Genomic DNA, 15,156 nt, shown 5'->3' with positions numbered 1-15,156 from the left:
TTTTGTTGACTATAATATTTATTACTTTAGCGATACTTATGGGGGGTATACAAATTAATTAACAATTCTTCATAGTGACAGTAAATTTATTTTACACAATATTAGCTATATTATATTTCAAAAAATTATTTTACATATTAAGAAGTATATTCTTAAAGTGTCCCCTGTTTTTGTCCAAGTTCATTTTCCATCACAAGTCTCCTTTAAGCCAGTCTTGCCTGAAAACAAATTACAATATTCAAAATAATCTTCAAGGAAGATATTATATAATAAAATGTTAAAAAATCACATCTATTTCCAATCTAACTATTCACACCAGAATCATAGTTTCAAAACACATTAAAACACGAGTTTTTGTCAACCGTTAATTCATTTTTTTAATTCAATTTATAATTTGTAAATATTTTGGTTTGCCATTAAATACCAATCTTTCTTTTTTTTCATAACTTACACCCACATTTCTGTGAATTACTAGAAGCAAAATATAAGTGAACGAAGAATGAGGGACGTATGACGCCTAACAATAATGTGAAAAATAGGTACAACAAATGTCGTTACGAGTACTCACGTTTCTGTGGATGGCGAGCACACCGTCGTCTTCATTCTTCAAGATCTCGACGTACATGTTGCCGTTGGACTCCACGGTAACGACTTTTCCGGTGCATCGTCCGTTTTCCAGGTTACCGGAAATAACGTCACAGTATTTGCCTTTAGGCATGCAGCTCTTGAGCGTCTGCCTCATGTCACTTTGATCGCCGTTGAACGCCACAAAACCGGCGTTTCCGCGACAGAAAGCGATCTGGTTGCTGCCGTTGTCCCACCAGTTTGAAACTCCGGTGCCATTCACAGCAACACGGAAGCGAATCATGTTGTAAATCTGTCTCCATCGGTGCTCGCAAACCCAGCCATTGCCGCAGGTGTTGTCGCGATTAATGACGGGAGAGATAATATGGCCCTGGTTGTCCTGGGGCGGACCCACGTCGAAATCGCGGAAATCGAACGAGCTCATCACTTTGGGAATACCATACTCGTGGGCCAACATGAAGGCGACCGCCATCTGTAACATGGACATGCGATTACGATTTCAACGATTAAGACAGCAATCATCCATGAGACATTTAAATATAAAAGATTATATTCTGCCATCATTCACTTCGTACATATATTTGTAATATTTATTCTTGTATCACGACAAATATTTAATTGTATTCGTTTATTTTGTTCACAAGTTGAAGTTGTTTCTGTAGTTTATAATATGCAGAACGTTTATATCATTTTTTTTTTTTAGAAAATTAAGACACAAGCTCATTTTATTTTTTACAATTAGGAAAATTAGTTCTATTTAACTTATCATTTATTTGACTAAGGACCAATGTCCTTTTCTTTTGAATATGTCATAAACATTCTAGGGAACAAATTATCCCAATTCTTGAAGCTATCAGAACTCTTCTTTTGTACTGTTGTCTGACTACGTGTCGACCCATTCCACTAGCCAACCTGACCAGACCCATTACTAATTCAGAAAGTATCTTCTACTCGTTCTACTTGCATATACAGGTAGCCAATAAAATCCTAATAATGATGTGTTATTCCGTAATTAATTTCCATCCATTTAAACACAATTTTTATCAATTTATTATAGAACGAATTTTGCTATCAAATAATAAATTAAAATGAAGTTTAATGCTACTGAAAAAATGTTTGCTAACCATTGGCTGCGTTGTAGGTCTATATTAGGTAAGATACTGTTAATATACTGGTTTTACCATATTCTAAAATTATTAGTAAAGATAGAAACAGAATTTAGTCAATTACCTTGTACAATTTTGGTGACTTGTAAGTGAGCGGATCATTATTGGAACGCTGAGTGTCGTGGTTGTCAATGAAAACTAAAGCAGATTTCGACGGCAGAAGACCCCACTTTTCTCCCCAATTAACGAACCATTTTAACATATTGTGACCCCGGAACGAATTGCTGAGCTCCTGACCAAATTTGAATTCTGTCACAGCGCCAAGGTCATTGTATTGGTATTTGGAAACTGCTTCCTTGCCATTGTAGTCGATTACTTCTTGGTATATGAATGCTTTGCTATTTGAAGGGAAGCCGTGATGTTGGCTCAAACTTTTCAATCTTGAGTAAATGACTTTTAAGTCATTTGGCCACATGTGTTTTGCAGCGTCCATACTGGAGGAAAATAAAGAAAACAGTTCACATAAAAAGAACTGAAAGGATTGAAACTTAAAGGAAATAAAAATTTCTTATGTATCTTAGTCTTGTAAATAACAAAGAAAATTGTTGCCGTGTATGAATATCCATAGTCTAATAATGACATATGTTCAAAACAACGATTTTTTAAATATTAAAAATATTTTTCTCACAAAACTAAATCATACATCAAATCTTTAAACTCTGAGAACAATTATTGTTTAAATAATTAATCTGTTCTGAGAATGCTGACATTCGTTTTCAATGGGTTAAAATATATCTCACAATTAGTACATCGAAAATGTTTAAAACTTTTCCAACGATCCAATATGTCCAAGAATTCATTTAATCGTGCATGATAGCAACAATAATAAGAATGATTATATTAACGAAATGCAACATATGATTTAGAGACTGTTTCAAAATTGATTGATAAATGTATTCTACAAACCGGAAACCAGCAACACCAACGTCAATCGCCTCGTTCATGAAGTCAACGATTTTGCCCCTGACATATTCAGTTCCCTGATTCAAGTCATGAAGACCAGTCAGTTCACAGTTCCTGACGTTGGAGGCGTCGTTATAGTTAGTGATCGCGCAACTTTTATGGAAATCGTTTCTGCCATACGGGACTGCATAGTAGTCACGGTTGTACGTGTTTGCTCTGGAACCAGCAGTGCCCACTGCGTTCGCATGATCTGCGGCCATGTGGTTCACGACAGCGTCAACGTAAATTCGAACACCAGCCCTGTTGCACCTAGCTACCATGTCGACGAACTCTGCCTTGCTACCAGATCTCGTGCCCCACACGTAGGAAATAGGTTGGTAGCGTTCCCACCATGGTCTGTTTACGACCACCACGTTCTCTTGGATTGGGGATACCTGGAAGATGACAAATAGCATTCATGGAGTACCAAGGACGTGTTTAACTGTTATAACGAAAAAGAAAAAGAAAAATCATGGAATAACAAGTATTTCATCGACTAAAATTGTATTGGTACAAATAAGGATTATAAGTAACCGAAAATTTTTTCTCTTGTTGGTAAATGTTATTATTGAGAGAAATTCGTTTCGATCACTTGTAACAGTTCTCAATGCGAGAAATTTATATCGATCGCTAATAACAGTTATTGATGGGAGAAGTTTATTTCGGTCGCTCATAACAGTTGTCGATGGAAGAAATTTATTTCGATCGTTCATAACAGTTATCGATAAGAGAAATTTATTTCGATCACTCATAACAGCTATTTATGAAAGAAATTTTAAATAGTTATTATTAAATAGTACAACTTTCAAATGGTAGAATGCTACAATCAAAATTTAATGTGACAAACATGAGTTTTTCCAAATTTTCTCCTGACAAATTACACCGAAAATCATCTAACGTTAATTTTAGAGCAAGAGAGGTTCGTCCAACGCTAACGCTGAGTTGTGGGCACAGCGTGTATTATGCACGCTAGTTTTAATAAATACGGGAGTCTATATTTCTGGTTTTCCGAGTTGAAAAAATTTTTAAAAATTCTGTCTGTTGATTCGATTTGTTGTACGGAACCTTCTCAACGAATCTCACAGGCTTGCTCCATTCGAAATAGAATCATTCAATAAGCAACGGAAATGAATTATCTCATCAGTAATTATTATGAACAAGTGAAAAGAAATTCGATCATCGATAAGTGTTACGAACGACTGAAATAAATTTCGCTCATTGATAACTGTTATGAGCGACTGAAATAAATTTCGCTCATTGATAACTGTTATGACTGATCGAAATGTACTTCTCTTATTGATAACTGTTATGAGCGATCGAAATGAACATCTCTCGTCGATATTATCGACTCGATAACTGCTTTGAGCAATCGAAACAGTTTCTCTTCATCGATAACAGTTATCGAGGAGGATCCAATTTTTTGGACACTACTAACTGATATTTGTAACCAAAAAGTATAAAAATTGATATTTTTCAATCATTTTATTCTTCGAATTTTTATTCTTTTTATTTTGTGTAGATTATTTTAAATTTCAATTAGAATCAATTTTTTAGTAATGATTTTTATCGTAGAAAATTTTAGAATAACTGTTATTTTTGTTCCCTGGTTTATACATTTTGTTAAAATAAATATTATAAGGCATACAAGAGTATATTCCCTTTTAATGAGACAGATAACGTTTTGAATTCAAGCTAAATGAAAATGGATTTCGTTCATTTCAGAATGCAAGGCAAACAGAATAAAACAACAAAGGTAACTGCTATGATTGTCATATAAAAATTACTAAGTTCTAAAGGGGTTCTATAAATGTTCTAAAATTACTATCAATGTCAAATGAAAATTTACTAAATATTATAAGGCATACAAAAATATATTCATTTTTAATAAGATCGATAATTTTTTGAATTCAAGCTAAATGGCAATGGATGTCGTTTATTTCATATTTCAATTGGTTGTAAAATGAGTAAACTTAAAATGCTATCACATTTTAATGAAATTAATGCTTTCTTTATAAATTTGTGAAAATCTGCAGTCTAATAATAAGTACCTTATGGTTAACTCACCTGAACACCACCGTATCCCATGGGTCCAAGGAAAGTCTCACACTCTCTCGCGATGTCCGGCCATTTCCACTCGAACAGGTGTACGATACCCTCGTGGCCAGGTACATAATTCGGATTGTGGTGGTCGGATTGGACCACTGCCACCGAGAATAGGCCAACTAATACAGTGATCGCCAACATCGTAGCAGGTTATGTGGCTAAACGATCGATCCCACAATTTATAACCGGTCGCCACTTACATCACTGCTCTCTACCGCATCCAAAGGTCAATTTTCATCTACCACCAGCGATCTCTTATCAGTAAACATAATGCTCCACCGCCTGTTCGGTAATTTAACTGTTCGCGTACCTCTTATCGTTCCTATTATTGCAGAAAACAGTGCAAACGAAATAATTTCTATGTAATACGTGAAGGATTAGAATGGACATCGTTTTTTCAAACATTTATTCTTTTTTAGGTTTTACAAATTTTTGGTTTTCTATGAGTCGATGAATCACTAATAGGCTGGAGTTGTTACTATAAATTTATATTCCTTAGATGAACTTTGAAAGGTAACATTTATCATGGGATTCGTATCAGTAGTTCTTCTTGAATTAAAAATTATACAAACCTATGTTACCTTCTACAAAATTTTATACTTTATTATATAGAGAATTCATTGTTATTTCTTTCCAATTATATACTTTGACCTTAAATATTTAATATTAAAATATCTTCTTCACTTGTGATAACACAAAAAATAGTTTATATGCAATTTATGTGTGAAAAGGTTTTCATATTTAATTTTAACAGTGGGAGATGGATAATCCCACACCTCTCAAAATAACAATAATATTATTAAAGTCACAATAGTATGAATAATTAGAGTCACAATTCGAAAAATATATTCATTGTTCATGGAGCAGATATTGTTGTGTACATACAAAAATAATAATAAATAGTCAGTGAGGCTAAGTTTTGACTGATAAATTGATTGTTTTATTGTAAACTTGTCAATTTGATATTAAAGGACTTCAATAAGTTTATCACTTACTGCGTATGCAAAAATAAAGTGTAATTTACAGTTCATTCGTTCATTGGCATCGTTCAAGTTATATAACAAAATGTTTTTTATATTATCACAAATTAATTTTGGCAAACCACTCTTTATAATCTTAAATTATTATAAAAAAATATTTTCATCGAACTCCAACAGTTACGCATTCACAATGTCAATATTGATAGTTCTATGTGCATAGAAATTGCAAGGCCATCGAAATTGTTTTTTTGCGCATAAATTAATAGAGAGCCTGCTATTTTTCTCTGTATATCTCTGAGTTTTGGACTGATATGACACTTATATGATAACTAGGTTCTCACTGAGAAATTGATTGTTTTAATGTAAACTTGTCTATTTAATATTAAGTAACTTTAATAATTTGTTCCGCAGAATTAGAGTTAAATGTGAAACATATTTCCCTGGAAGTTTAAGGTACCAACAAGGACTGTATTAAAAAACTTAAAATAGCATAATTTCGAATAAATTTTTAAAACAATTGATACTTCTTTTAAGGAAAAAAATGTGGTTGTCTTTCATTTCATCGTGTAGCGGAGTGTTTATGTGCACTCGAATAGGTTCGAGTTCCGATTATAGAGTAGCATGGAAGATAAAAAACATGATTAAGCACTAAGATATCTGTACAATATGTCAACTTACTGTTTATGTTAGTAAAACGTTCGTGAAGATATTTATCAACAACGGTATATCGATCGACACGATCGATCAAAGATCGTAATTCTCTGTCAATTATCTTTGACATAATGCCTTCAGCAAAAGCTGTGATTATTTTTCATGTCTTCTGAAGTGATAGATTAGCACCGATAATCACAGAGAGTGATAACGAGCATGTTCATAAGTATGACTTTCATCTTTCCCAATAACAAATCTTGGTAAACAAACTACTTTCATTTTTTTAAGTGAAAATATATACACTGACTCTTTATTATCTATTTATGAACTATTGATGTTTACAAATATATATTTATTATAGCAATGCTGTTGCTTTTAATAGAAAGAGAAGTATAAGTAGGTATTGCACAGTTGTATTATTTTTCCAATTAGTCAACCTATACACAGTGTTTAGTAATTTTAACTATTTTTAATGTAAAATACACTTTTGTACCATAATTTTATTTGTGTATCATGCGTTTCATGTTTACGTACTTATTAAATTAATTAAATTATTTTTTTCTCTATAATAAATATCATGTGGTTATATAAACAGTACTCTTTCTACTGTTTATTTATCGTTTTCACTTTCACGTTACACATGATAAACTGTGAATTTTATTCAGACTATGAATGAAACAAAACATTAAAATACAAACAAGATTTTAATTAAAACATTAAAATCTTTAGAGTTTAAGAACATTTGTAAATTTATATTTATCTCCTCTTATTTGCAATTGCTTCAGACCATTCTATTTTGCATAAATACCTGCAGTTTAGTAGTAAATTTTCCTAAAAAAATTTGAAGATGTTGAAACCCATAATACAGTTAAAAAATAACATATCTTTACCGTGTGCTATTTCAAATAAATGAATATATAATCGACCTCGGCAGTCCATGAGAGACGAAAATTACGTTAACAATAGTTTGCGACACAAAATTGTTGACTTCTAGAATGATACAAACTCCAGCCAATTATAAAATCAATAGAACTTCTACAAATGTAATCGTGTCACAAATAACTGTCCGCATTGGCCGATTACAAGACAGTAGTTAAATAACAAGAACAATGATTAGAATTAAGTAACGGTTACATAGTCTGACCCTCTTGTCGCATCATATTGTTTACCAAGTTAGCTGCACTAAAGTGCACTGCTAAGCATCTCGAGAAAATGCATATCCCCCGCATAAATGTAATCTACTTCGTGGAACAATCTGTCGGCAAATGTTTGAAACGAGAGTGTATTGCGGTTGATTCAAAGAACATTGTTGTTAGTTTCTTATTGGAAAAAGGTGACGTTCGTAGATAGCAATTTTTTCGAAATGTTGCGAAAGACCGTGATTACATCCCTCTTAAGCATTCTTTCGTTTCAACCGATAAAACGACACTCTGTTTACGTTCATTAACTATCGATCCGCCGTGTCTCGTCGTAAATCAATATCCCGGTTGCTATAATTGCTCGCCGATTCTTTCGCTATGATTCAATAAGAAATACGAAAATGACTTGTTGTCTTCAACTTTGAACGTTTACGTTTAAAGCGTGAATATCTCCTATAGTGATACACACGAATGGCAATCGTACCAAGGCTTCGTGGAAACGCACTATTACTAATAATAAGCGATAAGTAATTGCAATCGTATTATGCAGAACGTTCGCGTGACCTTGACGAATCGTGTGCGTGACGTTACACATTGTCCAAGTTTACTGTTTATAAAATTTTGTTTCCTCATTTTTGTATTAATCACTTTTTATTTATGCAGTGTTTTTTTATGTTTTTGTTATGCAACATCTTATTTTAACAAATGGAACTAATTTTTAATATTTTTTTTTTGTTTCAGAGAAACTGCCCCAAAATCATAGTAGAGATTGTTGGTAAAAATAAAATAAAAATATTAATTTTCATGCATGTACATATCTAGCGTTACATATATGGTTACTTCATACCAACATGGCCCTTATCTGTCAAAAACGCTGAAAATCGAACGTATTTACGCACGCATAACTTTTGAACTAGTGACCTCCTAGGATTGAAACTTGCATTTTCGGCATTTTCTCGGTAAAATCTACAGGATTAAATAAAAAAAAGTTAAAAATTTCTGGTTTCCTGAGGTAAAGTTTAACCTATACGTCCTCTTTGATTTTAGAAATTCCTATATGACAAAAATACATAAAGATTCTCTTATGACAAGAATTAAATGAGCAATATAAATTGCAATTAAGTGTTTAGTTTATACAATACCTTTGGGCAATTTTCCTAAAAAGGAATGTTAAGAATGTCTACATTTGACAAATGATTTCCTCTTAAAGAAATTGATCCATTGAAGCCAAAAAAACATTATTAATAGGATCATCGGTAATGTTCTATTTTCGCCGACAACAATAGTTTTAATCGACGAATTCTTTCTCAAATTGTACAGTATACATCGTTAACTGCACAACGATCATTACAGAATAGCAATCAGAGAAAGTTGAAAATTGTGATCTGTAAATTTGTTTTCCACTAATACAGTCTCGGTGATGTCAATGTAACAATAAAATAATTTATTGCAGAGTATCATGTCGCAAGTCTTTTGGTTGATATTTATTACACCGTAATCTGCGAAGGCTTACTGTACCTACGTTCGCCGTTCGATGTGAACTCTCGATTAATTAACATTCATTAGATTACCTTATGATAGCATATTACAAGGCGGTTGCAGGAAGCAGGCATATCGACAGTTGATTTGTGAACCTAATAATCCTTACAACTTCCGCCGCGTTTGTCGCTATATTACATCGATGAATATTCGTTATGACGCCATTTACATTTGTAAGAACGTCCGCTGCAATCGTACGAAATATATTATTTCATCTGTATGTTTCTCCGCTGCACTGATTGCTCCGCAGGATTCATGTGTCATCCCGTTCATTATCATTTATATGAAATGTGAAAAATGTCTCTTATATTTAGCAATTACGAGAACAGGTCTCCATTGGTTTTTTGAATTTTAAAGTTAGTATAATAGCGGGTAGCATAAATTGTCTTTTCAATAAATAGACGTACAAAATGTTGACGTAAAATACTAGTTGAACTTCATATATCTATAATATTCTTCGAAAAATTCTATACAAGGATTATTAGAATTTTATGCATTTTTAATGAACGATACAATTCATGTATCACACAGGGTATAATAATAATAACAATAAATTTGAGTGATTTTAAAACAAGAAATGTTTGAAAATGTCAAAATTGAGTTATAATTATTTTTCAGCTATATAGGGTAAGAAGCCAAATTACTGTGGGGTTGCCAATTACTGTGCCTAGATTAATTATACTTATTTTAAAAGCATAATGAATATTGAAAAAGAGATATTGAATTTTTTTCATTAAAATCAGTTAATATATATGTTATACATCACTTTTTTAATACTCAGTATGTTGTAAAAATAAGGGTAATTAATACAGGCACAGTAATTGTCACCATCACAGTAATTGGGGGGTGCTAATATTTCAAGAACTTATTTCTACCTGTTTCTGAAAGGTAGTTTAAAATTGTAGCAACTATTAAATACTTGTGATACATAAGGATTTTCAACTTGCATAATCAGAATTATCCACATCTGTATCTGCTTATTTTTCACAGAAGCAAACCAGAGTACGTAATCTTACATGTAACCATGTATAATTTTATCAGTAGAACAGTTCTTCCATTCGAATTCCGTGATTAGTATCGGTAAATCATTAATCATTTAATCGGTATACTCTTCGATAAGGGAAGTTCTATCTGGCGTTATTCCACTTGAATAACCATCCGATATTTTTGTATCTCATATCTTGGATACATGACGCAAATTATTGAAATGCAAAATCGTTGTTGATTTTGAAGAGATTATTTCGTGTGCTTATCTTGACTAAATATTTTCGAACATGCAGAGCCATAACACACCCCCTATAACTCAAATTCGCACAGCATATGAGTGCATGGAGTCCAAAGTTTAATTGTTCCAGAATGAGATCACGCTTTCCGATACAGAAGCTTATCAATAGACTAGTGACATGCATTTCTGCTCCCTGTAAATATGTAAAATATAAAAGAAACTTAACTAAATTAAATAAAAAATTTTAAATCAAATTTGCATAAAAATCTGTAATACTACTTACATAAAGAAAGGTATTTATTAATTTACCTCCAACCCCTTAAGGACCAGTAAGTACAAGATACTGTTTAAGCTCGATTTACATAAATATTAATTTTAATATTTTTACTATTTAATAATTATAAAATACATTGAAAGGCAGTTGTAGAAAACCAATTTTAGCATACAGTGTTTGCTTGATATATGTCCAAAATACGGGTTTAGCCAAGGATATACAGGGTGTCTCACCTAACTCGACCATCTAAACTATCTCGCTTGTTTTTTATGATAGAATAAAATTTCAGAGGAAAACATTAGCTAATTTAGAGGTACGAATATTATGATAGGCAAAAAAAATTGTTCAAAGTTATATTTTTTGAGATTTTAGGGTCATCGAAGTTTTTTTACATGAAATGATATATTTTTATTATTGCTATATGGTAACCGAGGTCAAGACGAATCCAACAACCTGTAATATTATGGCTTTCACGTGACCTTGAGTTTGTTATCACTAACGATTCCACACCATACATTTACACTCCATGGACGCTGGTTTTCAACTTGTCGAAGCCATGTCGGGTTTTCGGTGCATCAATAATGCATATTATGTGTATTCAGCTATCCATGGTTAGAAAAAGTAGCTTCGTCAGTGAAGTGAACGTCATAAAAGAAATGTTCATTTCTTTCTATTTGCTGCAATGCCCATTTACCAAAAGCAACACAATTCTCAAAGTCGTTGCCATGAAGATCCTGATGTAAGGAAATATGGTATGGATAAAATTTATGACGTTGCAATATTCGGTACACACTTGCTATGGAAATGCCTAAATAATGTCCAATGTTTCGACAACTTATAGTAGGATCAATATTGACTGTCGTCAATACACAAGTTTCGGCATCTTCTCCAGTAGCAGGCTTTGATCGTTTTCTTTTCAGTGATTTAATCCTCCCTGTTTTACAAAACAATTGAACTACGCAGAAGTGGAACTATGGAACTTTTCCAGAAGGATGATTTCTCTCAGGGTACCTTTCTCCGTACAATTGAGATGCTTGTGCTGAGGTACTTATAGTGTCACTATAAACTAAAATCATGTCTATTTTTTCTGCATCACTGTACACCATCGTTCCAGAGAAGTAACGTGATCTTTCACAGTCACCGAAAGCAAGAGAATTTGTATCAGTGTTTAGAATTTATTGTATACGTGTTTACAGTCATTAGTCAGCGTTCAAGAACATTTTTTGAAACCCTAGGGGGATCATGTCATCGTTATTTCACTATTTACATCAAGTGTCTTCATCAATGTACTTTTATGAATTTTTCGGACTCAAGGTCACGTGAAGGTCATAATATTACAAGTCGTTGGATTCGTCTTGACCTCGGCTATCATATAGCAATAATAAAAATATATCATTCCATTAAAAAAAAACTTCGATGACTTTAAAATCTCGAAAAATATAACCTTGAACAAACTTTTTTGCGTATCATAATATTTGCCCCTCTGAACCAAGTAATGTCTTCCGCAGAAATTTTCTTCTATCATAAAAAACAAGCAAGATATTTTAGATGATCGAGTTAGGTGAGGACCCACCCTGTATATCGGCCAGGGGATGCTATTCTTTGATCGACGCCGAACGGTTCTCACAGGGTATACCCCGTGCCAGTGGGGATAGTTCTGAGACTTTTATCGCTAGGCATTTGAGACAATCTATAGAGTAAACATTATATTCTTAGAAACTCGGACCAATTGCAATTTATCCAAAATTTCTTTCTCACGTCATGTAGTGAAATAATTGTTCGAATTTCTCCGAAAAAATCCAAGTAAAATGGTAAGATATTAAAAATGTTACCGTTTTTTCAAGAGTGCCGAAATATCATTGCGAGTGATATTTCGCATTGCGTGCTCCAGATGGAAGGACTCGAAAGAAGATGTCTCTCTCAACAGGATCTGCTGGCGCAAGGTCGGTTCGGTGATTCTCAAATACGTCGAGCGGTTTTCGAAGTGCTCGTGAAAGGGTATCTCGGCTGATCCAATGGGCGTAATTACGAGCGATCGTTAATCGGCTCCCTCGGTTCTCCGGGATCAACCAGCCGGCAACCAAGAGAGAGAGAGAGAGAGAGAAATAGAGAGGGGCTTCACCCGTTATCAACGGCCGACGCATACATCGTTCCTCGGCTTGCAAAGTACCAGCATCCGAGCGTACGATTTTGCTGCAGGTTACAATTACGAGCGAGGCGCGTAATTAAAAGCTGATGTCCCTCATTTATTAATGCTACCGGACAAGTCCGGTCGCTGTCGGTGCTGCGCCACGGCTCGCTCGGTTTAATGCCAAACGTCATCAGTCTTCGACCGGCGTCCTTCATTCACCCTGCCCTCCCTCCCTCCCTCCCTCCCCCGGAACTCCACCTACCCTAAGTTCATTTGCATACTTCTGCCGCGGAATGTGCGTCCACCGATAGGGGTTATCGATAAACCCCAATAATTGCCACCAAGCCGGATGACTCAATCAATTTTATGTCTACCCGTGTAATTAAGCCCGCCTCTTCTAGCTTACCTCGCAATGCCGAACGGTCGTAAGAACATGTACTCGTGTTCTTCTGGGGCCAATCCAATTGCAGACTCAATGATCGATGTTACGTACGTACGATTTCTGACTGTGCAGCTGTTATGGCTACTGACCGACGAAATACTGTCTTGGTGCTGTTTAACCGGGCATCGATACAATTATGGAACTATCTGAGAGGTTCTGTTCCAGCCCTTTCCATATTATAACAGACTCGTGTTGAAGATTGTAAACAAAGTCTAACAAATATAAATGTTGTGCCTTTCTTTTCAGACAAAATCAAATTTTATTCTTCTGTAATCAATATTTGAGCATTGAAGTCACTCTAGCCGTACAGAAAATATGAAGTTTTTTTTCATCTGTAACAATTTTTGGTAATAAAAACGTTCTAATCACTGTAGCCGTAAAATAGTATGACAACGGGTTAAGACATGGACCGTAGAACTCTTTCTAAAAACGTCCTCGCGTTATATTGTATAACAAATATATTATCTTATATTTATTATAGTTATATTATATTATACAACATGGGGATGTTTTTCGAAAGCGATATGCATGAATAAACTCTTATGAAATATGAAAGGAGGGAAAAATGGGGTGGGTTGACACGTTTTTGAAAGATCGTATAAACGAAAGTAAATAATATTTTAATGATCTTCTTGCATATTTACGTTCACGTAAATATTTAAGTATTTTAAAAACTGTTATTTCGTTAATGATGTCCTTCGTCACGAGCCTTCCATCAGTGCAGGTATTGTATAGGTACGTAACAGCAACTAGATTACAATACTCAAGACAATTTGTTGCATTACGAATGAAGTTGCTATTGAATAATTTATTTAGAAAGCCTTCAGTGTTTCAACTCTCTGACATGGCCTCTTCCTGCATTTAGGAATTGAAATTCAGATGAGATTTGGTCCCAGTTGCAATATAAAATGAATGAGAAACACGTGGGGGATTAGTCTAACGGAACGAACATAAAAGTTTACAAGTTAAGGGCCCGGGATAGTCAGGTGACTTTTTAATTAATAATTTTCTTTATAAGAAATAATCTCGGCAGCTCCTGACCAGCGCGCACTAGATTGAAAGTTTCTCTTTCGAATGAGCCCTTTATCAGCGACAAAATATTCTTATATAAGGACGAAAACTCGAGGCACGTAAAACCATTTTTTGACGGTAATGTAGTCACTCTACCTTATCACGAATCTACGAAGACCGGGACCTTAACAACGCTACGAATGAAAATGAAGTGTAACAACAGTGTTTATAATCACAACTTTTTTTATTATACTCTTTTTCCAATAGCTCTGTGTAATCATGACAGTTGAACCTGAGACAAGAGCATGTGTCATACGAACAAAGTATTGTCGATGGTATACGCAAGGAGAACAACGAAAATCCAAGCACATAGAAGACCCATTATTTTTCTTGTCGCCTCTTACTGCTCTAGTTTCATTTAACAATTATACAACGCTACTATACACGAAAGTCTGACGAGTAACAGAGGAATAGCGAGAATTTCACGATCACAGTAACAGTGTGCGATTGCGGATGTTTATGCAAATTCTAAGATTCGCACGGCAACACCGTTATATAGAAACCAGAACTATAAAATAGAATTTTATCATTTCTTTCACGTATTTCTTTTTTTTTTTACAAATTTCCTTCGACTATAAACTGAGAATGATGCTGAACAGGTATAGTAAACATTCCTCCTCTTTCTATTATTTTACATCATAAACACTCGGTTTCACGATAAAATTTTATGCGTAAAATCCATAGTCCGATGATAGTTTTCCCTCTTCGTTCGGTACTAAACGGCTCTATCGAACGAAAGCAGTGTGTCTTGCGAGGTACGAAATTTACAGAAATTGTACAGTTTTATTTACACACGAGACGTTTTACGCTAACAACAAAATCGCCGCGTCTTTGAGCGCAACGTTGCACGGAGATTGTATAGACAATTGCACGGCTATTGCGGAGATAACTCTGTATTTTTTTTTTTT

General features: G+C 34.1%; 1 protein-coding gene across 1 annotated transcript; it reads right to left on the bottom strand.

Moving 5' to 3' along the window:
* LOC143353300 (alpha-amylase) lies at window positions 1–5,016 on the bottom strand. Its single transcript, XM_076786509.1, has 5 exons — window positions 4,758–5,016; window positions 2,658–3,088; window positions 1,816–2,185; window positions 569–1,057; window positions 1–218 (listed from the first exon to the last, which is right to left on the bottom strand). Exons 1-5 carry the CDS (start codon window positions 4,935–4,937, stop codon window positions 204–206), a joined length of 1,485 nt encoding a protein of 494 aa, XP_076642624.1. The 5' UTR covers window positions 4,938–5,016; the 3' UTR covers window positions 1–203.
* Between the last annotated feature and the right edge of the window lie 10,140 nt (window positions 5,017–15,156).

The sequence above is a fragment of the Halictus rubicundus genome, chromosome 1 (genome assembly GCF_050948215.1).
Source record: "Halictus rubicundus isolate RS-2024b chromosome 1, iyHalRubi1_principal, whole genome shotgun sequence".
NCBI classification, from domain to species: domain Eukaryota; kingdom Metazoa; phylum Arthropoda; class Insecta; order Hymenoptera; family Halictidae; genus Halictus; species Halictus rubicundus.
The sequence above is the reverse complement of the archived record's forward strand: the minus strand, read 5'-3'. Positions and strand labels throughout refer to the sequence as shown.